The 27,473-nt window shown below is 36.7% G+C and overlaps 1 protein-coding gene across 1 annotated transcript; it reads left to right on the top strand.

The window, feature by feature from the left end:
- The first annotated feature begins 1,699 nt into the window (after positions 1-1,699).
- vax2 (ventral anterior homeobox 2) lies at positions 1,700-27,473 on the top strand. Its single transcript, XM_039658357.2, has 3 exons — positions 1,700-2,782; positions 5,745-5,932; positions 22,410-27,473. Exons 1-3 carry the CDS (start codon positions 2,533-2,535, stop codon positions 22,884-22,886), a joined length of 915 nt encoding a protein of 304 aa, XP_039514291.1. The 5' UTR covers positions 1,700-2,532; the 3' UTR covers positions 22,887-27,473.

The following is a 27,473-nucleotide window of genomic DNA, read 5'->3' as shown; positions in this document are numbered from 1 at the left end:
GCATATATGTGTACCAAGAATGCCAGATAATGATTTAAAAACTCTAAATACATATTAGACCAAACAAATAAAAAATAATTTGCTATTTATTTTGTCTGACGGTGTTGACAAAAACAAAGTGATAACTGGAGAAACGCCTATTTTATGAAAAAAATACAAAATGAGGAGGTTGCACCGGTGCATTGCTGAACAGCCAAGACCTTGCTTTATAATGATATACCTTCAGATTTTGTAATTTAACTAACTTTTTATTTTCAAAATTAAAACCTGTTTTATCCAAATTCCCAAGAATCACTGAGGCCTATAACCAATATTTACAATGAAGATTGGTAAAAAATAAATATAAACTTAAAATATTGTGTTATCTGAACCACATTTAAGTTACACAAGTATTTAAGTTGATTTGACAAAAGATAAAAAGTTGTAATAAATCATGTAATAAATATAGCCTATATTTTTTATATATAATGTGTGTGTGGGAGAGATAGAGAGAGAGCATGTAGGCTACCATAGCTTGGAGCATGTAGGTAAAACCCAAATGAGAAGGTCTGTTTGTGTGTTTGGCTGTTTTGCAACATTAGTGTGTGTGGAGGAAAGGGCCAGTGTGTGAGACTGTGGGGCCAGAGAGCAGTGGAGGCAATTAAACATCTCTTGACTGTACTGTTGGTTTGAGGAAGTGAGTGACAGCTCCATTCATCACGTTCACTGTTTAATCTGTGCTGAGCAGCTGAATTCAATAATGAGCCATTTCGGCACTGAGTGATAAACACTGCTGAAAGTGGCAAAACTGCAATTATGTCATTGCGGCCTCCGTAATGGGATTGCGCACTCAGATAAAAGATTCTAATTTTGTTTAGTTTTTTGTGTATTATGGCAACGGTTCAATGATGAGATGAACACCTGCGGTTCGTGTACTGTGAGGTAAACACAAATAAACCCCTCGTTCAGACTTCAGACACAATAACGCGCACAATGTGTATTCAATCTTACACTCTTAAAATAGGAATGTTCTTTGTTGGCATATGGTTCCATAAAGTAGGCCTACCTTTACCGTAAATGGAATCTTTCATAAAAATGCTCTTTATGTTCTTCACACTATAGAGAAAAATTGTTATTTTGGGAACTGTTCACTGAAATAAAAATGTTCTTATGGCGCATCGCTGATATCGGTACAAACCGACCCTTCTCTGAATTGTAACACTTGTATGCACATTCTCCCGTGCACAAACTTTGAGGACGTTATCTGTGCATTTGTCAATAGCCTATTAAAAATAAAAAAAGTAGCCTAGCTTAAACAATAGTGTCAATGCGCAAAATATATAAGCTCTTTTAGTTTTTTTCTTGGCTGTATTTTCTTCAGTTCAAAAAGAGTTCAAGTTTAGGCTATTCATAGTTTATTCATTAATGAATTAATGTTATTGTCCCTCGGCGTGTTCCTCTCCCCGATGATTTAGTTTACAACAACAACAACAACAAAAAGACTTAACCTAATTAAATAATAGTGCCGTATTTTTAGGCGCTTACTTTATAACAATGACGCATTCGAACACATTTGCCTTGGCCGTTATTCAGCAAGCGCAAAATAATTAAACGCGATTACAAAGAATTAAAAAAAACAATCTTTTATTCCACTTACCGAGCAGCATAAAGTCTAAAAATAACAGGGATATTTTTATTCACATTTCGCTGAAGCTATAATGCGCGTTGAAAGCACCTCGTGTTCTTACTCGTCTCTGTTTATCAATCAATTGATGGATTACAGTCCGGAAGTGACGTCAGTGCCGTCAGTCAAAGTAAAAAAATAAAAGACAACTCTGGAATTACATGTTAACGTGACGGCTGAAGCCAGCGGATTGTGTTGAGAGTATACACCGATAATAGGCCGATATTATTTATTTACTTGCATTTTGTCGTTTATTATATTCGTCCCACGTGAAAATGAGCGCCTCCCTCCTCCCGAAGAAATCCTGAAATCCGCTGGCTCTTCCTCCGGAGCTTCTGTAACCCAGCCCAGAGCAAATACGAAAAAAAAAGAAGAAAAAAAACAACTTGTGTAGTCATCGAGTAAATTGACTATATAAGTCATGCACGGAGAAAGGGAAAGTTTGTTCTGCTCGGGTCCATGTTTGTTGTGTGGAATTACTTCTACGTGGTTAAGCAGTGAAGCGCCTCCCAGTGCCTCGGTCACAGATCTTGAAGCCCAGCGCATATATGCACAATGTATTTTGGGTTGAGCGCGATCCTATAGCTGAGGAGGGTCCTTCCACATGCCCACAGGGCCCCCTCCACCTCCACCTTCCTTCCCTTCTTTACACATCTCCTCCTGAATGGATGCGATGCCGGAACATGCGAAAACATTTGGGCAGAAACTCGGTTCCGTCGCTGGATTCTAATTTGATGTTGTTTTGGGAATTATCTAACCTCCCCATTTCTGTCAGGAAACAATTTACGCAGACTGGGCCTATTTATTTAAACTGAAAATTGCCCAATAAAAGTAAGCGGACACATAGCCTAAAACAGTTCGATTATTAGATGTTTGATCAAGCCACGAGTATGGGCGATGGAATAGCCGAGGATCGAAACCACTGTGGATCCAACGCATTGTGTCGTGAGCGCGGGAGAGACTCGAAGAGCCGGACTGAAGTGGGGAACCGGTCACCTGTGCAGAGCTCTACCGACACACCGGGGACCTCGGCGTCCACACCGACCTCATCCAGCGAGGATGGACACGATAAACTTTTAGGAGTCGATCCGGACTACTGTCGAAGGATTCTGGTCAGAGGTGAGAATACGCTGTAAATTTTAGCGGGACTACATCATTTCCTGTTTGGTTTTAAACAGGCGTTATTTAGTAAAACAAACAAAAAATAGCTATATGCTATATATTTCTACTAATGTCTTTAATAAAATCCGCTTAAAATTATGCAAAACAATTGATTGGTTGTGTAGTTACACCGTTAAACATGAAAGGTTCCATAAAAGAGTGAATATTATTATTTTTACGGAATTTTCGTATTTTTTTCTTAGTGTGAAGAACATTCTAAAAATCCAAATAATATTTTTCCACTATAAAGAATCTTTTGTGGAATGGAAAGATTCTTCATGGAGCTTGAGATGCCAATAAATAACCTTTATTTTTAAGATTATTAAATGTATAGGCTAAATATCTTAGTTTTACAATTAACGTCACACATTAATACAAATAGCTATTGATGCACAAAATAAACTTGCCCAAAACACAATATTAAAATGATGCCTATTAAATGAAATAATATTTTTAAAACATCACAATTTTATGCAGTGAAAAATATCATAGATGTATATGTTCTAAATAAGCTATTATAAATATTAAAGTGCATTGTTTTCGAGAGGTGTGTCTTTTATATTGCTTGGAATTTATGAAATGGATTATGTAGCTACCTATTTAACGTCATACTGGTAAATCAAACATGAGTGTAAAAACAAATAAGCTAAAATAACATGAACAAAGACGGTAAAAACATAAAAATGCAAACACTTGCCGGTTCTACATTCACTCAAAATATCTCAAAATGTGGTCCATTTTTAAAATGTGATTTTATGAACATTATTCACAGAAGGCTATATTTGTATTTGGAAGAGCACATATTTTTCCACACAGATGAAATCCTGCTATTATTAAACCGAGAAAAAGGAATAACAGATAGAGCACAAATTTAAGAAATAGGTCCATGCAGAAAAAAAAAATATATATATATATATTATAAAGAATGTATGGCCTATACTGCTCAAAAAAATAAAGGGAACACAACACTTAAACAACACGTAAAAAGCAAAAACAAGAAAAAAGTATTTAATAAGATTATTTCATTCATTCAGATCTATGATGTGTTATTTTAGTGTTCCCTTTATTTTTTTGAGCAGTGTATATAGCCTTTATATTATAGCCTAACCTCGTGATCGTTAATGTATAGAACAATGTCACCAGAAATAATTTTACAATTAACATTTATGCATTTTGTCGTGTTCCCATTTCTGTTTAAAAAAAAAAAAGAAAAGACGAGCAGGTGTGGTAATAATGTTTAAATAATACATGCATATCAATGCACTAAATATTTTACCGTCATCGGAATGGTTTGCATCATGCAGCCGTATAACGACTTTTAATATGTATTGTTAATAGCAATGTTTTGAACTTAGACTTTTCAGTGCATTTATGTTTTCAGTTTAGCCATATTTGTGGCAATGAAATTATTAAAATGAAATGATTAAATGCTCTTAAATACCAAGAATTATGATTCAGATGGACACAAAATGCTTTGTGAAATTGAAACTGTCGTGCAATAGTGTCTCAGTCAGCCCACAATCCCAACATAATCCCCGGTGTCACTATTTGTTTTTAAAGCTGCTATTGAATGCGCCGGAGTCCTCGTGAGAACCGGGGTCACGGAGAGGTCAGCTCGTCTGTGTCGTCATGCTCGATGAGCTCGCGCTGATATTAAACCGCGAGGAAAACGCAATTACAGACGCTTTCGCCATTAACATCTGTGCTCTTTATCAACAAATACCATTCATCTTATTGTGATATCAGCCTACAGTTCATCCAAGTGTGATACTATATACTGAGCTTGCATGGTTGCCAGGCAGACATCCAGATAGGCGGAGCTATGAATGTCAGGCTAAATATTAACACCACATCATTTTAAAACAGAGCTGATTGAATCCATTCTAATAATATCATATAGTTTAATAATGACCGGGTTTAAAGTTCTGGAAAGTTAAGTATCTTGTACTCCCACCCTGACAGATATGATTCATTGCCATGTATGATGTCTTTATTTCATAATAATGCAGTTTTGGTATGGTTTTATTTTAGGCTTCTTTCAATTTCTTTAAACCAATGATAAGATGAGAGAAACAATGTGTTTAACATCTTTTAAAAATATCTTTAATATGTTTGGTTTCATCAATAAACGGTTATCTCGAATAGTTGTGTTTAATTCAGTTACCTGAGGATAATAATGTTGGGTTTAATGATATTGTTGCATCTCATGCACACACACTCAAAACAACTTATGATGATAAATAAAAATGTTGCTTTGGTTATGGCTTCCAATATATATATATATATATATATATATATATATATATATATATATAATCCAATAATCCTTCTGATGGAACGTATATTGCATTATAGCACAGACATTTACTTTACTATATTATCTGACATCATGAGATCTGATGTCATGTCAGTCCTGATTTAAAAACAATGTCTGAAAATGATTGCCAAATGTAATTCTAAGCTCTGGTCTGCTTGGATGAATAACATTTTTATTTTTATTATTATTATTTTATGATTTGATAGACCAATAGAAAATGTCCACAAATGTAACATAATGCCAAACCTCAGCAGAAGGGCAAAATCATCAAGATACTGTGCTTCTCTTTGCAAGTCCTTTGGAAACTCAGTTGTGTGCAGAAACTGCATATTGGTAAAATAAAAATAAAATCTCGATTAAACTAGCCTGCTTTATCATTACCCAGTTAAACGAGTAAGGAATACCAACCTTTATGTTGAACTATAAGTTCATAGTGTCCTGTCATGAAAAACAAATATCTAAACACTTATTTTCATACCGTTTTTTTTTAAACGCGTCACAATATATTTAGGGTTCTCCCACTCGTTATAATCTAGGAGATGTGTCTCTATCTCAACACAAAATAAGTAGCCTAAATGATGTGTGTGTGTGTGTCCCGAACAGACGCCAAGGGCACTATCCGGGAGATCGTGCTGCCGAAAGGCCTGGATCTGGACCGGCCGAAGCGCACGCGCACGTCCTTCACGGCGGAGCAGCTCTACCGGCTCGAGCTCGAGTTCACGCGCTGTCAGTACGTGGTCGGGCGCGAGCGCACGGAGCTCGCGAGACAGCTCAATCTGTCGGAAACACAGGTACGACACGAAACCGTGCTTTAGAGACGTGTTGGTGCGCTTCACTTCTGAATTAGGCTACGTATTTGCTTTTTTTTATGCAATGCATAAATGCATGTTTTTTTTTTTTTATAAAATATTTTGTTTCTGAATTTATTTGTATTATTATTATTAGGCTATATAGCCTAGGTGAAACTATGTTGTGTTAATATTGACAACAGTTCAAACTGCAATTTGATTGTGTTTTTGTGAAACAGAATTATTCCTCAGAGTCATGTAATATGTTTTATGACATCAGATCATCGTTTCTTTTTCGAACTTCAAGTGTTTTTTATTTATTTTTTTATTTATTAATGCACCAATGTTCAGATTTAGCCCTAAATTAATGGTTGTAGGCCTATGTAAAATGCATCAGTAGATTGAAAAAGAAGCATTTACACCAGCACCATGTCCATTTTCAACATTTCCTTTGAAGACTATTATTTAAAAATGACTCTAAATATATTGTTCTTGATTTTTATAGTGCGAGTAACACAAAACCTATTTACAGTCTTACAGACTTTTTTTTTACGTGACAGCATTATCCTCAATGACAATGTCAAAATACAATGAACGCCAAGAAAATACAATATTACAGTAGGCTTTATGAAATTAAATGCAAAAGCTGAAAAAGTTGAAAGGACATTGTGTGTGACAAATAGGCGAAAGAAAAAATAAATAAATAGTAAATAAATAAATAAATAAGTTTGTAGGCCTATATGAAGAAACGACGTTAAATCGACCGTCGAATCTGACCAATAGAATTAATAATAAACGGAAAATAAGTCAACATAAATAAATAAATAATAATAAAATAATAATAAATAAATGAACGCACCAACGATTAAATAAGTAGGCTAAATAATAATTAGCCTAGCCTATATAAGATGGCATGAATAAACGACCATATCTATCGTTACATTCTAAATAAAATAATGTATACACACACACACACACACACACACACACACACACACACACACACACACACACACACACACACACATATATATATATATATCGTTTTTTATGTAGGCCTAGGCTATGTATAGACTATAGGCCTATATAAGTTGGGATATGAAAAAAGAAATTACCATAGCGATCGTTGAATGATTCTGAATAATGTAATCAATTGTCCTATATATATATATATATATATATATATATGAAATTGCCCTATATATATATATATATATATATATATATATATAGGATATATCCTATATAATATAAATCTAAACCCAAACGACTGAATGAACAAACAAATTAATAAGTAAATAATTCGTTTTATTAAATTAATTGTTTTGTCAAAGCAATTGCTACTGATTACAGTGGTGTGGCAAACTGGCAAAAATCTAACGAGTGTGTAAACGTCAAATCGTGCGCGAGAGTTAACAATCTCCTGCAAATGCTGGCATGTCAGCTTCCATTGTTATGAGCACAATACTCATAATTAGTATTCGCACAGTGGGCGTTAGTGGGCGGGGCATTTCTTTATCCAGACGTGAAGGGAAAAAAAAGAAAAAGAAAAATGTGGCCCAGTTGTCCAGTCATCTTTCATGCATTACGAACTGCGTCACTCCAGATTGAATATTTACTTGTCTCGTTTTTTTAAGTTCTCAGAATTCATAAAGTTGCATTTATTTTAGCCATATGATATTATCCAAGTGATTTAAAAATCGAATAAAAACTTTCCTCGGACAAAATTGTTACGATTAAACGACTAATTTGTTAGCCCACTCACGGATCCGCCTAACATGACTAAATCAGGCATGTGTCAAATTACACGTAGAATATGTATATCGTATAATTCACCTCAATAAATCACACAAACGTGTGTAGACGCACTATCATGTGCATGGTGGCTCAATTTTCAAAACGCAAGCAATTTCAGTTTAATGCGGTATTTTTTATGAATAGTAGCCTACACAATGATGTAATTTCAAAGCAATTCCGATGTATTTGCACAGACCACGGGTCTTAGATCGCCATGAAAAAATGATTCAACAATGTAAATATACACTGGTTATTATTTATTTCAAACTCTAGTTTGAGCACTTCATTGCTACTCAAATGTTTTGTAATGGTAAATAAATATTATGATGTTTCCTGTCATGGTTTCAAACCTTGCCTCTTTCCCGCCTGTTATATTCTATGTTTTAATAGGAGCGTAAAACACTGGCACATTGTTACAAATTAATGAATTGAAACGAATTAATAAAAACCCGATTCCAAATTCCCTATAGCATAGACTACTGTACAATTAAATAGGTTTTCTATTAGAAAATAAAATATTTTTAGTATATAGAGGTCAGAATTTGAACACTAGGGGCGCATGACTGAGGTCATTATTACACCTGGAAATATTAAAGTGGATTTAGTAAACTACGATGATATATTTTCATACAAACACATGGAGTTTTGAGGGTGAAACATATAGACAACAGTATTTTGGTAAATTAAAAAACTGTTTTTATACGTTTTGGTCGAGTATATGGCTACTCTATGATGTAGGCTACTTTATGTGAAATGTAATATTTTTTTCTTTAAATATATATATATTTATTTATTTAAAACTATACGGGATCATATAAAATTAAAACGGTGAAAAACAAAAGAAGTGACCATCAGTCCAGTCATTAATCTCTCGATGATCCATGAAAATGCGTCAAATAGAAGGATATAAACGAATCAAAACAAATCTCATCAGCTTTAAACTGTGTAGGCTCAGTCAAAATAAGCAAATAGATTTATTGTATAACATATTTCTATAGAATTTCTTGTAATCACGAATATTAAGACTGTCTTAATTGCAATCAAAACTAAAGAAATGTAATCGTGTGAAATGTTCTGTCAAAGCAGCGAGTATTTAAATGATGAATAAAGAGGCAAAACCAATCATTTCATCGAAGAAACTAATCTGCATATTCTGCTTTGATTAAGTTTTAATTGAACTTCAAAAGATAAAACAGCGTGTAAATCGTTTCCTTAAAATAATTTCTGTTTTGAACAGATGCGTGCAGCAAAACTCAAGACTTTGGAGACACTCAACAAATAATGTTCAATACAACAAAAAGCATTTTCATTTGAATGAAATTGCTTTTGAAATTTGCATAGGCTATAACACAGATTGTAAGTGCTAATACTAATTCATATTCATTCATGCTCAAATTCCCTGGGTGGATCAATCTTCCCTTTCGGATTGTACAAAATCTAGGCTATCTGCATTTCAGTTTATTCAATAATGTTGAGATATTTAGGCTACAGATAAAATGTAATGTGTAAATATACTTCTCTTTACATAGATTTCTCTTTACAACTTTACCCGAAGAGTGATGCACATGTATAAACGTTTAACGTTTAACGGGTCTTTTAATCTTTTTATAATTAATGCGCATTCATTGTCATATTTGGAGGTGTTATGTTTCCAACGATATTGAAGGACACCGCAACATTCAATAATTCAGCATAGCCTACATCTGAATCCAAATCTATTTAATCCAACACCATTAATTAAAGATTTACAATTTACAAGAGAATAATGTAGCCGCGCGCGCCCGAGTTTTGCACATTTTGATTGTTATGAAATACATGCCTTTAACGAGAAATAATGAATCGTCACTTTTCTCTCAAGAAAGAAAGAAAGAAAGAAAGAAAGAAAGAAAGAAAGAAAGAAAGAAAGAAAGAAAGAAAGAAAGAAAGAAAGAAAGAAAGAAAGAAAGAAAGAAAGAAAGAAAGAAAGAAAGAAAGAAAGAAAGTAAGAAATGAAGTGCCATCTCCCGTCAGGCGCGCGCACGAGACTTGTTGCGCCTCAGTTGTGGAGACATTTCCACTGGCACTAAAACACGACTCTCTCTACACACATCGTCATGAAGTTTTCATCAAGTTTGTGTATCTCTCCTGAAAAAGAAAATGTGCATAAGAAACTTCGTAATGATAGACACGATCTCTGTTCAATTATTAATGTAGGCTAAACGGCCATAAACGAAAACTGTTTTTATTGTGTTGGCTTCAATCTCAGTCTGTGTGGCTCTGATGGACTTATGTGAGAAAAGTGACGATTTATTATTTCTCGCATCAGATTGGAATGTAATTATCAAGTCTTTGATATATATAGCTATATTTTTTTTCTCTCAATGTGATTTAATAAGAATACAGAAACCGGTCAGTCTAGAAGATAATAGAGACTCGTATTCAAACAGAATTCAACGATCAGGTTTTTAAGATTGAACTTTTTACCTTTACACTTTAGAGGAAATATATAGGCCAGCATTAATGAAAAATATAGGCAAAGTGAGATAGATGGATGGATTGGTTGATTGATGGACAGATAAACAATAGATGGATGATAGATGGATGGATGATAGATGGATGATAGATGGATGATAGATAGATAGATAGATAGATAGATAGATAGATAGATAGATAGATAGATAGATAGATAGATAGATAGATAGATAGATAGATAGATAGATAGATAGATAGATAGATGGTTAGATGGATGGTTGGATGGATGGTTGGATGGATAGATAGATAGATAGATAGATAGATAGATAGATAGATAGATAGATAGATAGATAGATAGATAGATAGATAGATAGATAGATAGATAGATAGATAGATAGATAGATAGATAGATAGATAGATAGATGATGGATGTATCGATAGATTATAATAGATAGATAGATAGATAGATAGATAGATAGATAGATAGATAGATAGATAGATAGATAGATAGATGGATAGATAGATGATGGATTGATGTATTGATAGATTATGATAGGTGGATTGATTGATTGACAGATAAACGATGGTTGGATGGATGGATACATATAGAGATAGATAGATGGACAGATATTTACATATGACACCATCATAGTTTTGTAACTGTATATAAACCACTCTTACATGCATCAATTGAGGACTTTTAAAGAGTTTATTCAACTTTTAATTTGATGAACAGCATTACAAATTGATAGAGCTGATGAGTGCGAGTGTCCTGATGAAGATGAAGTGTACTGTCGCTTCTCTGCGGGTCAGTTTTGCCCTGGGTGGGTCTATCTCTCTATCTCTCTATCTATCTAAATGTAAAGTATTAAAAACCATAGGAATTCCCTTGGAAATGTGTGTTTTGGACAGAGCCCGTCCCCAGCAGGTGGCTCCCCGCTCCAGCGTAACACAGCAGGATACCTGAAGCACACGAGTGTGTGACGCATTGATCACGGAGAAGATCTGCTAGATATTCATGATCCGAGATGCTGCTGTGTGTGTGTGTGTGTGTGTGGGTGCAGACGAAGCTGTCAGTTAAACCGTTATCCTTATCTCAACGGTGCTTTAATGGCCTGGCATCACTGAATGAGAGACGATAGAAAAGTGAAATAAAGAACAACTACAGCTGAGTTTAAAGCTCGAGGAAATGAACAGCTTTCTGCAGCACTTTGTTTCTTAAAAGGAGAGCTTTATATCAGGCGAGCGAGTGGCAGTTCAGAGAGGAGCACAATGAGTGTTTTTAACACACACAAGCCCCGTCCAGGAGAGGCCACATACTCCGATTATGATTTTTTAGGTTTTTAATGGCCGAATTTGGATAGAATAAACATGGGCAGGACGTTGTTTGGGCGAGGACAAAGCTGGAATCTCGCAAACTCGCGGAGTTAAACAGGGGCTTTATAGAAATAAATGGGTAGTTGTGAGTCTCGACTGAGACTGTGCTCAATCTTTCCATCAATACAGCAGCAGCATGTGGCCACAATCACACACACACCACACGCCTCGTGCTAATGAGATAGAGGAACACCATTTGTGTGTTTATTTATTCTAGTTGAACACTCGATTGAACCTGTTGTGTTTCTCTTTACACTCTCTCATGCACATGCATTCTTGTGCTAATGATATACCATTTTTGCAATTTTTCCCCATTTGCTTATGAGCTGGTTGTGTTTCTCTGTACCTTGAAATGAGGGGTTTCCATTAATGTTTTGGGAGAATAAACATCATCCTGTTTCACTCAGTAGTAGGATAGACTATATAAAGAGGGTTGCATCACTGTCCAGAGTCTCTCTCTTTCTCGCTGGGTTTGTGTTAATCAAGCCAAAGATTGCCGTTTTCCAGTCTAGGGCAGAAGGACTCTTACCACAAGTGAAATGTATCAATCCGAATGGGATTTAAGATGGGAATACACCGTTTGGTGAAGAATTGCCAATGCCAAACTGATTTGCCAACTTGGTTTATTTCTGCTTTGTGCTTACTTTGATTGTGTATCCAAGCCAGATAATCTATTGAAAGCACTGTGTTTGATACTATTAACAAAAACCTGTTAATACGTTTAAGAACGTATCGATGAACATTCATGAACTGAATGGGTTCATTGTCTGAATATGAAGCACTTAAATGTGTCTGGTCTTTTTTCCCCAAGATCCCTTGGCTTGCTTAACGCCCATCTATTGTTGCTTTCAGTTCATCCACGAGAAAGCTGTGGATTTAATGGATGAACGTGTGTGTAAGAGACAAACAAATAGAGAAGTTTGAGAGACAGACAGACAGACGGACAGATAGATAGATAGATAGATTGATGGATGGATGGATTGACAGACAGACGGATGGATGGATGGATGGATAGATAGACGGATGGATGGATGGATGGATGGATGGACAGACAGACAGACGGATGGATGGATGGATGGATGGATGGACAGACAGATGGATGGATGGATGGATGGATAGACGGACGGATGGATAGATGGATGGATAAACAGACAGATGGATGGATGGATGGATGGATTGACAGACAGACAGATGGATGGATGGATGGATAGATAGACGGATGGATGGATGGATGGATAGATAGACGGATGGATGGATGGATGGATGGATGGATGGATGGATGGATGGATAGATGGATGGATGGAAGGACAGACAGATAGATGGATGGATGGATGGATAGACGGACGGATGGATGGATGATGGATGGACAGACGGATAGATAGATAGATGGATGGATGGATGGATAGACAGATGGATGGATGGATGGATTGACAGACAGACAGATGGCTGGATGAATAGATGGATGGATGGATGGATGGATAGACAGATATATGGATGGATTGACAGACAGACAGATGGATGGATGGATGGATGGATAGATGGACGGATGGATGGATGATGGATGGACGGATAGATGGATGGATGGATAAACAGACAGATGGATGGATGGATGGATGGATAGACAGATGGATGGATGGATTGACAGACAGACAGATGGATGGATGGATAGATAGACGGATGGATGGATGGATAGATAGATGGATGGATGGATAGATAGACGGATGGATGGATAGATGGATGGATGGATGGACAGATGGATGGATGGATGGACAGATGGACGGATGGATGGATGGATGGATGGACAGACGGATGGATGGATGATAGATAGACGGACGGATGGATGGATGGATGGATGATGGATGGACGGACGGATAGATAGATGGATGGATGGATAAACAGACAGATAGATGGATGGATAGATGGATGGATGAATAAACAGACAGATAGATGGATGGATGGATGGATAGACAGATAGGTGTGCGTGTATATAAGCCAGAATAGAGAACGATGGTCAGTGGCTGTATTAGAAACCCCATCACATCTGTGTTGAATGATTATTTTGTTTCTTAATGTAACAATATTATTATATTAATATAACAAAGTACAGTGTTTTAAATGTAGCTACTTAAAATAATGAAAATAAAAATATAACAATATCAATATATTAATATAACAAAGTAGTGTTTTAAATGTACATGAAATAATTTAAAATAATTCAAATTTAAAATAATATAAATATACTAATATAACAAAGTAGTGTTTTAAATGTACATAATATAATTAAAATATAAAATGATATAAATATAACTATAACAAAGTAGAGTGTTATACATGTACATGAAATAATATAAAATAATATAAAAATATAAATATATGAATATGACAAAGTGCAGTGTTTTAAATGTACATGAAATAATATACAATAATTATATTAATATGACAAAGTGCAGTGTTTTAAATGTACATGAAATAATATACAATAATTATATTAATATAACAAAGTGCAGTGTTTTAAATGTACATGAAATAATTTGAAATGATGTAACAATATAAATATATGAATGTAACAAAGTGCAGTGTTTTAAATGCACATGAAATAATATGTAATATAACAATATAAATATATGAATATGACAAAGTGCAGTGTTTTAAATGTTCATGAAATAATATAAAAATATAAATATATAAATATGACAAAGTAGTGTTTTAAATGTACATGAAATCATTAGAAATATCTGAATTAAGGTGTGAATGCGAACTCTCCACTGGAGATGCCCACTAGACTGCAGTGCTGAATGTGGGCCACTGGAGGCGCTGTGGTTCACTCCACCAGTATCTGCCCACACAGGGTAAGCCTAATTTGCCTGATCACGCATGCACGAGGGACCGTCAGCCAGTAGTGCTGGGGGAAGGGGACTAATAATAGTCCAAATGCTTTTGCTGTTAGGAGGATTATAGAGCCATATCTACCAGCCATCGGTAAGACCGGTTTGACCCCTGGCTGAACCTGCGCGAACATGTGCTTCGGTAAAGAGTAGGCTACGGCGTAACGTTACGAGGGTTACAGGTGCGACTCACTGGGGTGATCAGGTAACATGAGCGAGAAAGAGTTAAGCATGCAATAATGCGCATTTCCTTTCAGTAACCATAACTCTACACATTGTGCTGCATGTTAGAAAGTGTGTGTAGTGTACAAACAACATCACACTAGTGTGTTTACCTCAGACCATATTATGTTGTGCCATAGCCTGTTCTGTACGTGCCGGGAGAGTTTCGAAAGACATCAACTCAGGCCTCGGCTAACGCAGAAATCCCTCGTAAAGATGCATGAGATTAATGACCTGCAAGCTCTTCAGAGGAGAGGTCAGATAGTGGTCAGGAATAAGCAGAGCGGGATCACATGTGTGGGATCAGGAGGGCAGCGAGAGGGCACTGCGCTTCGGGACGGGTCAGAAGTGCTGAAGATCAGCAGAGGAACAGGTGTTCACCGCTCTCCTCTTTACTGGACAATTCGTCCTTCATTTCTTTGGACTTTCAATCTGTTGGTCAGGGTTGTGAAATTCTATCTATCGATCTATCTATCTGTCTGTCTGTCTGTCATCTATCTATCTGTCTGTCTATCTATCTATCTATCGTTTATCCATCTATCTATCTGTCTGTCTGTCTGTCATCTATCTATCTATCTATCTATCTATCTATCTATCTATCTATCTATCTATCTATCTATCTGTCTGTCTGTCTGTCTGTCTGTCTGTCTGTCTATCTATCTATCTATCTATCTGTCTGTCTGTCTGTCTGTCTGTCTGTCTGTCTGTCTGTCTGTCTATCTATCTATCTATCGTTTATCCATCTATCTATCTGTCTGTCTGTCTGTCATCTATCCATCTATCTATCTATCTATCTATCTATCTATCTATCTATCTATCTATCTATCTATCTATCTATCTATCTGTCTGTCTGTCTGTCTGTCTGTCTGTCTATCTATCTATCTATCTATCTATCTATTTGTCTGTCTATCTATCTATCTGCCTATCTATCTATCTGTCTATCTATCTATCTATCTATCTATCTATCTATCTATCTATCTATCTATCTATCTATCTATCTATCTATCTATCTATCTATCTATCTATCTATCTATCTATCTATCTATCGTTTATCCATCTATCCATCCGTCTGTCTGTCTTATCTATCTATCTATCTGTCTATCTATCTATCTATCTATCTATCTATCTATCTATCTATCTATCTATCTATCTATCTATCTATCTATCTATCTATCTATCTATCTATCTATCTATCTATCTATCGTTTATCCATCTATCCATCCGTCTGTCTGTCTTATCTATCTATCTATCTGTCTATCTATCTATCTATCTATCTATCTATCTATCTATCTATCTATCTATCTATCTATCTATCTATCTATCTATCTATCTATCTATCTATCTATCTATCTATCTATCTATCTATCGTTTATCCATCTATCCATCCGTCTGTCTGTCTTATCTATCTATCTATCTATCTATCTATCTATCTATCTATCTATCTATCTATCTATCTATCTATCTATCTATCTATCTATCTATCGTTTATCCATCTATCCATCCGTCTGTCTGTCTTATCTATCTATCTATCTGTCTATCTATCTATCTATCTATCTATCTATCTATCTGTCTGTCTGTCTATCTATCTATCTGCCTATCTATCTGTCTGTCTGTCTATCTATCTATCTATCTATCTATCTATCTATCTATCTATCTATCTATCTATCGTTTATCCATCTATCCATCCGTCTGTCTGTCTCTATCTATCTATCTATCTATCTATCTATCTATCTATCTATCTATCTATCTATCTATCTATCTATCTATCTATCTATCTATCTATCTATCTATCTATCTGTCTATCTATCTGTCTATCTATCTGTCTATCTATCTGTCTATCTATCTATCTATCTATCTATCTATCTATCTATCTATCTATCTATCTATCTATCTATCTATCTATCTATCTAAGTTTGTATGCGTATACTTTAAATTTAGGGATATAAAATACAAACTCCTGAGACTTCAATCATGACGCATGAAATGTACTTAAAATTAACATAAAATGCATCAGTTCATGTGCAAATTAAATAAGGTACAATTTTTATTACAATGCTTCATGAATGAGCCCTGTTCAACAGACATGCAACCTCATTTTCATTTGTGTCCCGTTACACACCATTTGCCCTGACTAGAGTGCACAAAATCACCATCATTCATGCCTACATACACAGAAGAACGACACACACGTAAGCACACAGAGAAGGTTATAGTGCATTGTGCCGGTCCGGAGTTCGGGAGCGGAGTGGATTGGGTCGCCGCGGGCGAGAGACCAAATCCAGGTCATCCAGATCCTGCGTTCAGTAATCTCTGCCCCAGTGGTGAACCCTCCATCTCATTAAAGGGGATTTCATTCCAATAGTGTAGATGTACGATTGAAGAGATTTGCTTTCGTCTTTTCTCTCCTCTATTAAACTTTTTTTTTTTTTCTTTTTTACCCTCCTTAAAATCGCAGTAAAGCTGAATGCTGTTCTAGGGCTGGGTTTTCTTGGGCCAGTTAAGCTCCGCCCACTATAGGCTAAACCGCAACATCTGTCCCTTTAAGCACCGCAAACATGTTATAGACATAAGAATAAAACCTTTTAAATATAAAGAAGGTGAGCATGTAAATACATAATTTGTATACTATCAAATACATTAATGTTTTACAGTGTTAATTCACCCAAAAATTGTAATTACCCTAAAATTATCCCATAATTTACTCACTCTCAAGCCATAGGACTTTCATCTTTCATCCAAACACAATCTGAGTTATATAAAAGAATATATATCTTGGCTCTTCCTAGCTTCATAATGGGAATGAATTAAGTTTTTGAAGCTCCAAAAAGCCCATCTATCCATCAAAAAAGGACTACTATTACTACTTTCGTGTAGCTAATGGAAATCATTATGCAGTTGCCAGAGGTAAAAAGCTAAAATTAGGCTATAAACGAACTACAGCACGTTCTCAGGAATTCAACGTCACCACATTATCATCATTTTCACGTCCTGCGCCACGTTGTTTAAATAGCAAATGCATCTGTGCGCACATGGGCTGCTGGTCCAAGTTTTTTTAAAAGTGAACTAAGTGTTGCTTGCAATTTTCGTCATGTAAATAGCGAATCCGCCATTGGCTTTTAAAGGGAATGTGAGAGGGAAATTCAGGATTTTCTTTTTTTTGAACGTTACGCCCAAAACACACCTACCTATTAGGGACAACACTTTTAGACCACGCACCGGGAGCGCCGACCATTTTTCCCGTCGTTAAACTAGCAAAAGTGGATTCGGACTCGTCTTTGTGCGTTTTATACCATGCGCTTACATTGTTAAAATAGGGCCCATAGCATCAGCAAGCTGGCGTAAGCTCTAAGGGATCACTACACAATCTCATTATCCTCACACTAATGGCCACACTGAGTCCATGATCTCAGTGTTACAGACCTCAGCTGTATTACTGCTTGCGAAACAGTCCAGGTTTTATTCATCTGTTAGCGACTTTCTGGATTTACAGGAACTGAAATTAATTTCCTGTGTGCGTTTGCGAGCACAAGAGCTGCTGTCATCATGGAGGTCAACACTAGACACTCATACACACGTTAACAATACAGGACCCGGGGTCAAACGTTCTTATAGCGTCCTAATGAATGCAGTTCATACCAACAAGAGGGATAAATACACACACACACACACCCTCAAAAGTTTGGTGTCGTTTGGTTTTTGCTCACCAGGGCTGCCTTTATGCGTTAAATAATTTTATATTTTAAAATGTAATTTACATGATCCTTCAGAAATCCTTCTAATATGCTGATTTACTGCTCAAGAAACATTTATTTTCAGTGTTGAATACAGAAGTGCTACTTAATATTGTTGTTATTTCAGGATATATAAATTTGGAATAACATTTATTAAGTAGGTTGAAGATTCATAAGGGCGTGTTATACTAAATTACAAAACAAAAAAATCCTCATTTTTTCTTCTCCTATGAAATAATGTTCCTTTTCAAATTACGTCATCAAGGACTCTTAAAGGAGTTGTTCACTTTTAATAAACCTTTTGCTGATAATTTACTCACCCCCATGTCATCCAAGATGTCCATGTCTTTCTTCCTTCAGTCGAAAAGAAATTAAGGTTTTTGATGAAAACATTCCAGGATTTTTCTCCATATAATGGACTTCAATGGGAACCAAACGGTTCAAGGTCCAAATGAGAGTTTCAGTGCATCTTCAAAGGGCTTTAAACGACACCAGACGATGAATAAGGGTCTTATCTAGGACCCTTCGAGAAAAGATTTGTTAATTTTGATGAACAAGTTCGAACAGGAGAGTCACGAACACGCGTCACAGAACTGAGCAAGGCGAGCATTTGTGCTTATAAAACTTAAACTTTGTTATTTATTTATTAAATGAGCGATCGTTTCGCTTGATAAGAGCCTCATTCATCGTCTGGAATCGTTTAAAGCCCTTTGAACAGTTTGCACTGAAACTTTCATTTGGACCTTGAACTGTTTGGTTCCCATTGAAGTCCATTTTATGGAGAAAAATCCTGGAATATTTTCATCAAAAACCTTAATTTCTTTTCGACTGAAGAAAGAAAGACATGGACATCTTGGATGACATGGGGGTGAGTAAATTATCAGCATTTTTTTTTTAAAGTGAACTACTCCTTTAAGTTTCAACCAAGGTTTGGTGGTGTTTCAAACCTTTTTTTTAAGTTCAATCAATGGATACAAAGTCCCATCCTATAGAGTTTTCTCATGAATATATTCTATTTCACTCTAAGAAGTGAATATAGTTTCATATTACCTCAAGCAAGTTTTCCACACACACACACACACACACATACAGGCTATTGTTCTGTATGTCCATGAATCTAAAGCACTTGTAGCAAAGATAAAATCTTTTTTTTTTCTTGAGCACGGAGAAAAGCGTCAAAAGTGTCTTATAGAGCGGACAAGTGTTAAGTGCTCTGCTCGATGGCCGTGGTTCACAGAAGTGGGATCTGAACCTCAATCATCTGATGTACTTGAGCTCTAAACACTAAGAGTGAGAAAATGAGTGTGAATGTGCATTTCTGAGAGCTCACGATGTGTTGATGCGTTTGTGCGCATGTATAGTCCTACTTTACGGTCCCCAGGGTGGGTCAAAGCAGCAGGTGACAGGTAAAAACCCGGTCAGGAGGAAATGCATTTTTCATTTGGCCTGATTTTCTCTATGATCTCGACCCAGAATACACTCTGCAGTAAAGTAGCACTGTATCAATTAAACATGCAGGACAAGGACATGGAGAGTTCAGTGCACTTTTTAACCTGAGGTCAGCAGAGGTTTAACATGAGTTCAGTGCACTTTTCAACATGCTTCATTGATCTTCACTTATGAAGAGAAGCCTTGCTGTGACATCCCAAGGGTCAATATTGCTGAACAGACGATCCCAAATCAGTGGTGCTTGCGAAGGCACGTTTTTTCCAAACGCAGAACCCACGGATGAAACTCGTACGATACATGATAGACATAAATGGGACCTCAAACCATGTAGGAAGTTGTGTTGTTAATTTTGTGATCATTTGACAAATTAAAAATTGAAAATTCTGTCAGTATTTACTCTCCCTCATGTCGTTCCAAACCGATAAGACTCGCTCATCTTCAGAACACAATGAAGATCTTTTTGATGAAATCTGAGAGGTTTCTTTCTCTCTCTCCATTGACAGCCGCACAACTACATTTTGATGCTTCAAAAAGTTTATAAAGAGAAATCCATATGAATTGAGTGGTTAGTCCAAATTTTCCGGAGACACAATCTCTTTATATATCGATTGAATTTAGACTTTTATTCACATATAAACATTCATCAACTCACACATCAGTCGTGGTAAACGGATGCTCAAGCATGTTCACTTGACGTGCGAGAACCAATGAGGTTCATTCTCATGTTACGCATCACGTTTGAGCTTCAGCAAGAACCAATGAGGTTCATTTTCGTGTTACGCATCACGTCAAATGCAGTCTTGGTGATTCTTAAAGCTACACAGTCTAACTCTTTTAGTTTATTCTTCTTAGGTCTTTAAAAAATATGTGTGCTCATTAATGTATATTTACTTCGTTCAAGTAGTAAAGTATTCTCGTGAGTGTATAATATGCCATTGAAAATACATACAGGTAAGGGTTTCTAATGTCGGTCGCCATGTTGCCCCTCCATCTCGAATGTACATTAGCCAAAGAGGGACATACCCGTTAATTCAAGCTTCGCCTTTCGCGTTTACGTTTGAGTTAACACTCATGGACGAGGTCGAACTGGAAGCCATGTTAATCTTGGACTACATTGGCCACCGTAGGAGTTAAAACGAAATCGGAATTGAGAGGAACAGAAACTAATATTCACTGGATGGTCATATACAACCCGATCTCACGACCAAGTCGTACGAATTCGACGAATGATTAAAGGACAACTCCGGCGCTAAATGAACCTTAAGTCTAATTACACATTGTTACCTAGTCAACCGTTATCTGAGATTTGTTTTCATGATTGCCGAATGTAAATAGTTTTATCTCTAAAAACAGTTTAGCCTATAACGCTAGTATAATGCTGGTATATAGGGCATAGAGTAATGACAAATAAAAATCGCTTGTTATTAACACTAACAAGGCTCAAAATAGCCCCACAGCAACACGACAGCATAACAAGGGTCCCTACATTCAAACCGAAGCATTGAGAACTTTGTCAGTGTCCATACAGTTTAATAAGCAGATATTTTATACACACAGTCAACTTCGCGAATACAGGAAGAAGCCATCTTGGAAAAATAGTCTCGACCAGTTGATCTACGAACGCCGATCCAAGTGCGCTGGTGAGATGTGAAGGTGATAAGGTGAGCGCGAACAGTAGGCTACGTGTACATATTGAAGAGAAGTAAACGATTTGTGTTTGTGTTTCTTCTGGAAACAACGGACCATATGAGATTCTGCACAGTTCAGCGCACTTGGATCGGCGCTCGTAGATCGACTGGTAGAGACTATTTTTCCAAGATGGCTTCTTCCTGTATTCGCGAAGTTGACTGTGTCTATAAAATATCTTCTTATTAAACTCTATGGACACTGACAAAGTTCTCAATGCTTCGGTTTGAATGTAGGGGCCCTTGTTATGCTGTCGTGTTGGTGTGGGGCTATTTTGAGCCTTGTTAGTGGTAATAACAAGCGATTTTTATTAGTCATTACTCCATGCCCTATATACTAGCATTATACTAGCACTATAGGCTAAACTGTTTTTAGAGATAAAACTATTTACATTCGGCAATCATGAAAACAAATCTCAGATAACGGTTGACTAGGTAGCAATGTGTAATTAGACCAAAGGTTCATTTTGCGCCGGAGTTGTCCTTTAAATAGTGGCTAAATCGTAACAATTCATACGACCTCACTCGTACGAATTAGTACGATTTTGCTAAATCGTACATATTTTACGAATTGGCCAACTCGTATGAATTCATACGAATGACCTACCCCTGACCCCGCCCCTAAACCTAACCATCACGTGGGTTTAGACAAATCGTACAAATTCGTACGAGTGAGGTCGTACGAATTAGACACTTTTTATTCATTCGTCGAATTTGTACGAATTGGTTGTGAGATAGTGTTGTCATTTACCTTTTCACCGCTAGATGGGGGTAAAAATCACGCAGTGTAGCTTTAACGAGTTCGAAACTGTTAGTGTCTAACAAATTGCTTCCTCTGAAAAGTAGTGTGGATATATTCAAAAACTTCGCTCTTGTTTCACAGGTGAAAGTGTGGTTTCAAAACCGCCGCACCAAACAGAAGAAGGACCAGACCAAGGACACGGACAAGCGCTCGTCGTCCACCTCCGAATCCCTTGCCACGTGCAACATCCTACGTCTCCTGGAGCAAGGCCGCCTCCTGTCTCCCCCAAACCCTTTGCTGGCTCACACGCACCCTGGCAATGGCTCTCTACTGGCCAGCCCGTCCGTGTCCACCTCCTCGGGGGTGAGTAGCACCACCACGGCTCCCGGGTCGGGAAACGGTGGGACGTTCGGACTGTCGCTGTCTTCTTTAGGTGGGACTCCACCTTCGCCTCGTCTGGGAGTGCCACCACCCTCACTTTGCTTTACCATGCCTCTCCTGGGCGGCACCCATCACGAACTCCCATCGGGATACGGGTGCGGATCCTCAGCGTTCGAGCCCTACATGAGGATTGAGCGGAAGGAAGGTGAGTTAGGCGGGAAGAAGACGGTTTCCTAAAAGTGTTCGCCTACCTACTGGTACCTTCCCCAACTCAACCTGTCTCAGGGGTCTCACCTGTGCCGCGAACAGCCGGTCGGATGGAGCCGAGGTTTGCAAACTGACAGAAAGAGATGGAACGACGCAGTGGCCTCTCTAGCGCTAGTGCCTACAACCAAATTTAGGCCAGTCGGACTCCATCATTCGGTAAGGAGGAGCGTTTGGGATGAAGCCTGTAATTAAGCATCGCTGTGTTCGGTAAATTTTGTCGTCCACAGGTTTCTTTTCATTTTTGCATTACATGTGTGGTGACGAAAGCCTCAGACCTATAAGGCCCTTTCACACCAAGAACGAAAACTATTGCGATAGCTATAGTAGCGTCCGCACGATTACGATCTGTTTATTATAAACGCGTTGCAGTTTTGTCGTCTGCCGCTTTAAATGCTCGAGCTTTGTAAGGCAGGGTGGAATCTGATTGGCTGTCAATGTTTTTATAAATCATTCTGAAAGTGATTCCAACAATATCGCTTTCCTTTGCCGAAATTGCTATAGTTATGGTGTGTGCCATGCTATTCTTTTATATTTATAATGATTTTAAAACTATCATTATAGTTATCATTCTTAGTGTGAACTGGCCTTTTTTGTTTGTGAATGATGGAAAACTCTGTAAATGTAACTGTAACTAAGGCAAAATTATTTCGAAGGTTTGTTTCCAAATGGGTGTTTTAAAAAAAAAAAAGAAAAAATGGACGAAAAAAATACATTGGTCAACAGTGGTACGTTTTTATGCTGCTCTAAATTAATAGGCTAGAGGAGCTTCTTGTCGATATAAATGTGTGTCTGTATGAAAGTATGAGAATGAGAGAATTATCTGAGTGAATAACAATAACAAGGCACTGACAAATTTTTGTGGCATTTACTTCATATTGGACCTTGGCGATGGTAACATTGAGAGTTCAATGGACAGAATTATAATTACACTAATTGCATACAATTTAAGTGTGTGAAAAATTAATAATAGCATCAACATGCAATGCATAATCGCACTGCTCACCCTTTCAAAATATTTCCTCTTCGTAACACATGAAATTCTCAGTTGAGAGTGTTAGCGATGCCCAAATCCACTGGCTCAACATTACATTCCCCCAAGTTAAAATGCTTCCTCTTCTTGTTTCCAAATGTATTTGACGTTGAAGGGCTAATTATTGACTTCCAAAAAACTTCCACTTTGAGTCTTTCATCATCTGGGGACGGTTGCACCAACTGTGTGTGTAAAATACAACATTGCCTTGTTTTGACGTAAATAGGCGCAAAGTTGTGCATACTCTACATATGAACTACATATTTAAGCCTCTAACCTGGAGTAACAGTTGGATTAATAATAATAATAAACTGAACTGCAATCAATAAGCTCTTGTTTTACATTACATCAACATAATTTGTTAGCAGCTCTTCAACACAAACACAAGCTACATACAGGGGCTAATCGGTCCGTGTTGTGCATGTTAAATGACAAATAAATGCCATTTCTTATGTTTTTTTGTATCCGTTTTTATTTATTGATCCTTCAAATAGACTTTCTCGATGTTATGTACGTATAAAATAGCCTACCTATAATATTTTTCATGATTAAATAGTATCGTATTTAATGTTAACTTGTTTTTACCGTTATTACGTGAGGCAAAAGAAGTTAGGATGAAACACAGCTTTAAACTTCTGCTGCTATTGGATCATAGACGGTAAACGTCATGTTATGCGACTACGCATTATAGCTACTTTTACAGAGCGTTTACGAACTGCTAGCTACTGTCGAAAGTCGAAGATCTCGAAAGTCAAAAGTATACGTATTTATTTCTTGCATGAAAGGCAGTTCAGCCTTTAAGAACAAATGGTGCAACCGAATTAGCTACAAACTAGCTAGTAGTTACTAAGCCTCTATGTGGGGATTTTACGTTCCAGCTCATAAATGGTTGGTGCAACCCTACCCTGGAGATCTTAAACTATGTTTAATTATGAATTGTGCGTGCATTGGATCAGTTTCACACTGATCACATAATACAGACACCAGTGGCAGTTTAAATGCACTATATTGCAGTATGGAACCCGAAACTGAATCAAAGCTATTAGAAACTCACAAATAAGTACATTGATTTGGTACTTAGTAGTGAAATTTCGACATTTTTCCATCCCAAATTATGACTTTGGAATTATGTTAATTATTATGCAGTCATTGGGTCAGTTTGGTGCTTTATATGACTGCAGAATTAATAACCAGCATTATTTTATTACCTCGACTCTATGGTGCCCATAAAGGGACATGGTGATGGAAAAAATATAAGATGCGTAGGGGGAAAAAACATTTGAATGCTTTTGCGTTCTTTCGCAAAACCTTTGCATCCCCTCACTATGAACTCAAAAGGTTGGATGCAAAGTTTCTCGGGTGAACGCAGTAACATTGACTCTCAACTCATATCCTTCAATTTAACATCGTTGCTCAACAGTTGCTGCCACTTACAGCATGTCATTTTGACCCTTGAAATCACTGTCAGAGTGAATGCCCTTAATCACTGTACTTTCATCACTATTCTCTGACCGTATCATAGGTTGGACGTTGAAGGAATAGTTAAAGGAGAAGTTCACTTTTAAAAAAACTTTTGCTGATAATTTATTAACCCCCATGTCATCCAAGATGTCCATGTCTTTCTTTCTTCAGTCGAAAAGAAATTAAGGTTTTTGATGAAAACATTCCAGCATTTTTCTCCATATAATGGACTTCAATGGGAACCAAACGGTTCAAGGTCCAAAAGACAGTTTCAGTGCAAACTGCTCAAAGGGCTTTAAATGATTCCAGATTAAAAAAAAAGTTTAAGTTTTATAAGCTCAAATTTGAAACTCATTTGGATCTTGAACCGTTTGGTTCCCATTGAAGTTCATTATATGGAGAAAAATGCTGGAATGTTTTCATCAAAAACCTTAATTTCTTTTCGACTGAAGAAAGAAAGACATGGACATCTTGGATGACATGGGGGTGAGTAAATTATCAGCAAAACTACTCCTTTAAGTCCAAAATAATAAGCGTGTCTTTTACTCACCGTTGTGTCATTCTTAACCCGCATTGACTTCCATGGAATGTTGGATCTTCTATGGAACACAAATGAGCAACATTATAGAATGCACTGACGCACTATATTCCAAAACCTCTGACAGTCTTTTTGAAGATTGAAAGTGCAGTCCCCATTTAATATACTTGCATGGAAACATTGATAATAAAAAAAAAAACATTATTAATAACTACTAAGCAGCAAATCATCATACTAGAGTGATTTCTGACGGACCATGTGACTCTGAAGACTGGAGTAATGATGTTGAAAATCACAGGAATAGATTACATGTTCAAATATATTCAAATAGAAAACGGTTATTTCAAATTGCACCAATATTACTGTACTTCCCATGAGCATAAGAGGCTTCTTTTTAAAAATATTATTCCAAATTTGAACTGGTGGTGTATAGTAAATGCTCCAATAGCAAGAAAGTCATGCAGTTTTGACACACAAGGGTGAGTAAATGATGACAGAATTGTCTTTGCTATCAAGCTGGAACAGATGTTGCACATGATTGCATTGCTCTGCCACTGCTTTCTGAAAACATGGACGTGATTTTAGCTTCTTATGCAGCTTGACTGCACATTAATCTTAACTTGTGTATGAAAATCCCCACAACAGTGCTGTTGTCGAACATGGTTATTTTCTATAAGCATCATATATAATTCATTCAGCCTGCACCGCGGAGACAGACACCAGTTCACTAACATTAGCGCAGGCTTACAAGGCCTTAACATACCCCTACACATCACACATCGCTGATATCTCTCAAAATGTTGAGTCGTTTTGTCCACAGTATTATTGAGTGAAAACAACTAAATGAAGCATTTCACAGATACTTTGTAAACGGCTTTAAAGAGAGAACTGTACCATCACCGTATTAAAAAACAAAAACTCAACCCTTTAATTATGGAACATGCGCTTGAAATATGTTTTCACAGTATGACGAACAAGCAAAGACGGTATATATGAATAACATCGCCACAGATATGATTGTAAAATGTGGTTTGAGTTTGCTGTGATTGAGTGGAAAGATGTTTTATTTGATCTCACTTCCACATTTCCTTCCATTGTTAAAGAGTCGGTGCTCTTGTTCTGGCACAAAGATTTTGTGTAAAGCAAGCCATGAGCTTTTTGGCAGTACAGCATTTGTGTGACCGTGTCACATCAAATGATGATGATAATGATAAATTACATAATGGCACCAGCTTCTCACGAATAAAGAAAACACTTAAACAGTATGTACATATATGAGTCTTTGCACAGTATTTTCATGTTGTATTATGTGATCTTACAGAGAAAAAAAATGGAATGGAAAAAAATATAAATGCTTTACAATTCTTTGTCTCATTAACTATTTGCACTTATTTAAAGACGTTTGTGTTCTGTGGCAAAATAGCCTTTCTCATGGTTTGGTTTGGCTAAAAAGCCAAGATATTGTACAATATGTACATGTGTTTTTATTCATATGCATATAAATATATGTCTATGTAATTTGCCTACA

The sequence above is a fragment of the Pimephales promelas genome, chromosome 1 (genome assembly GCF_988280905.1).
Source record: "Pimephales promelas chromosome 1, fPimPro1.hap1.1, whole genome shotgun sequence".
NCBI classification, from domain to species: Eukaryota; Metazoa; Chordata; class Actinopteri; order Cypriniformes; family Leuciscidae; genus Pimephales; species Pimephales promelas.
Note: the sequence above shows the minus strand (reverse complement) of the source record. Positions and strands in the feature narration are given on the sequence as shown.

Bases quoted from the DNA above. Each gene is read 5' to 3' on its own strand.
- vax2 (XM_039658357.2), top strand. From the start codon at position 2,533: ATGTTTGATCAAGCCACGAGTATGGGCGATGGAATAGCCGAGGATCGA. The intron at 2,783-5,744 runs GTGAGAATACGC...TGTCCCGAACAG, and splicing joins TCGAAGGATTCTGGTCAGAG to ACGCCAAGGGCACTATCCGG. The intron at 5,933-22,409 runs GTACGACACGAA...CTTGTTTCACAG, and splicing joins TCAATCTGTCGGAAACACAG to GTGAAAGTGTGGTTTCAAAA.